Source organism: Tupaia chinensis, unplaced genomic scaffold (genome assembly GCF_000334495.1).
Source record: "Tupaia chinensis unplaced genomic scaffold, TupChi_1.0 Scaffold000207_1, whole genome shotgun sequence".
NCBI classification, from domain to species: Eukaryota; Metazoa; Chordata; class Mammalia; order Scandentia; family Tupaiidae; genus Tupaia; species Tupaia belangeri.
The window spans coordinates 1,816,179-1,817,683 of record NW_006159682.1 but is presented as its reverse complement, the minus strand read 5'-3'; the positions used below and the strand labels follow the sequence as shown (position 1 = coordinate 1,817,683).

Genomic DNA, 1,505 nt, shown 5'->3' with positions numbered 1-1,505 from the left:
GCGCGGCGGCGCCGGGGCACGGCGGGCCCCGCGGACCTGGGCTGGGGGCGCGCGGCGCGAGGGGCAAGAAGTTCACACTTGAGACGCTCCGCGCGTCCTCCCGCCTTCTCTCCTTTCTAACCCTTCCCTCCTGCCGTCCCCTTCTCTCCTCCTCTCCTCCCGCTCATTTCCTTTCTTGCCCCGTCTCTCTGGCCGGCATCTTTCTTCTCTCGCTCCTTCTCCCCCCTCCTTCCATCTCATCGTCACCCTCGCACTTTATAACCAAACAGCCAAACCCCCTTTCCAATTAAAATGGAATTAGGCAACTCAATCAAATTAGTTCCCTATTAAAGCCCTTCTTTATTAAACCGTTTTCTTGTCCTGCTATTAAGTTTCACTGCCTGGCGGAACCCAGAAGTTTACCTTGGGACGTCGCCGGGCCCAGCCTAGGGGAGGGGTACCCTGTTTCCTGGAGTGGGGGACCTACCCTGCGGGGAGGAGGGACGCGAGGTGGCAGGAGGGGGTCACCAGGAGCCGCTCATTGCTCAGCTCCGCGTGAGGAGGGAAGGTAAAAGGGTGCGGAATGAGGTCTGGCCCGAAGGCACGACCTCCCGGCCTCCGGCGCAGGCGCTCCCCATCACCCCCAGAATAACTCCCAGGCCGCAGGCCTAGGTGGGAGCGCTGCCGCCGCCATCCCTCTGCTGCTGCGCGTTGCAAACCTCACGGGGCCGGGCTGAAGGCTCGACCCGCGCGGTCCGAGGACCGAGAGCCGAGCAGGCGACCCTGCCCAGCCAGAGCGCCAAGCCGGCCGCGCTGGGTCAGGGCTACACAGCGGGCCCCGCTCCCGGGCAGTTCGGAGCCGCACGCCGCTCCCGCAGGGTGGGAGCCACAGGAGGGTTTCTCTCTCTGACCCCCAAGTCAGGAGCACTCGCCGGACCGCGGTCAAGCTTCTCGGGGAAAATCAAGGCCTTTTCCTACCGGCCGCCGGTGCAGCGGGACTGGATTTGGCGTTGTTTTCTTAGAAAATAACATTTATTTCTAGCTCATATCTATGCAAAGGAAAGCACAAAGTGAGCGGTTCTCAGCAGCACGGCTCCCGCTGCCGGCCCTTCGGCCAGGGCTTTCGGCGAGTCCCGGGAGGCGAGGATGGGCCCGCGAGCAGGCGTTTCTGGCTCTGTCCCACGTCGCCCTTTTTTTTTCCCGAGTTTACAATATATTTTATCTATAAAACCTGATAAGTACAATGCGCGGATAGTCTAATTGTTTCCATTATTGTCCTTTCTCTTTTTTTTCTTGATTTTGAATGTTTTTCACGTTAATACCGAGGTCACCTACAGATTACAATTAATAACTTAGATTCCATTTTATAACATTATACACTGGCTTGTATATATATATATGTATAGATTATATATAGATTTATACATATATAAAAACTCACACTGCACCAAGGAAACCCATGCTTATCGGCATAAGCAACAAAGAAAGCGACAAATACCGAACGAGGAAAGTGCACCTTAGAACTT

The 1,505-nt window shown here is 56.1% G+C and overlaps 1 protein-coding gene across 1 annotated transcript in view; it reads right to left on the bottom strand.

Annotated features, from left to right (window-relative positions):
• DMRTA2 (DMRT like family A2) overlaps positions 1-1,505 on the bottom strand; it is a 5,832-nt gene that overhangs the window by 823 nt on the left and 3,504 nt on the right. Inside the window, 1 exon segment of the mRNA XM_027771338.1 lies at positions 467-680. Within this exon segment, the coding sequence (XP_027627139.1) occupies positions 467-680 (214 nt within the window).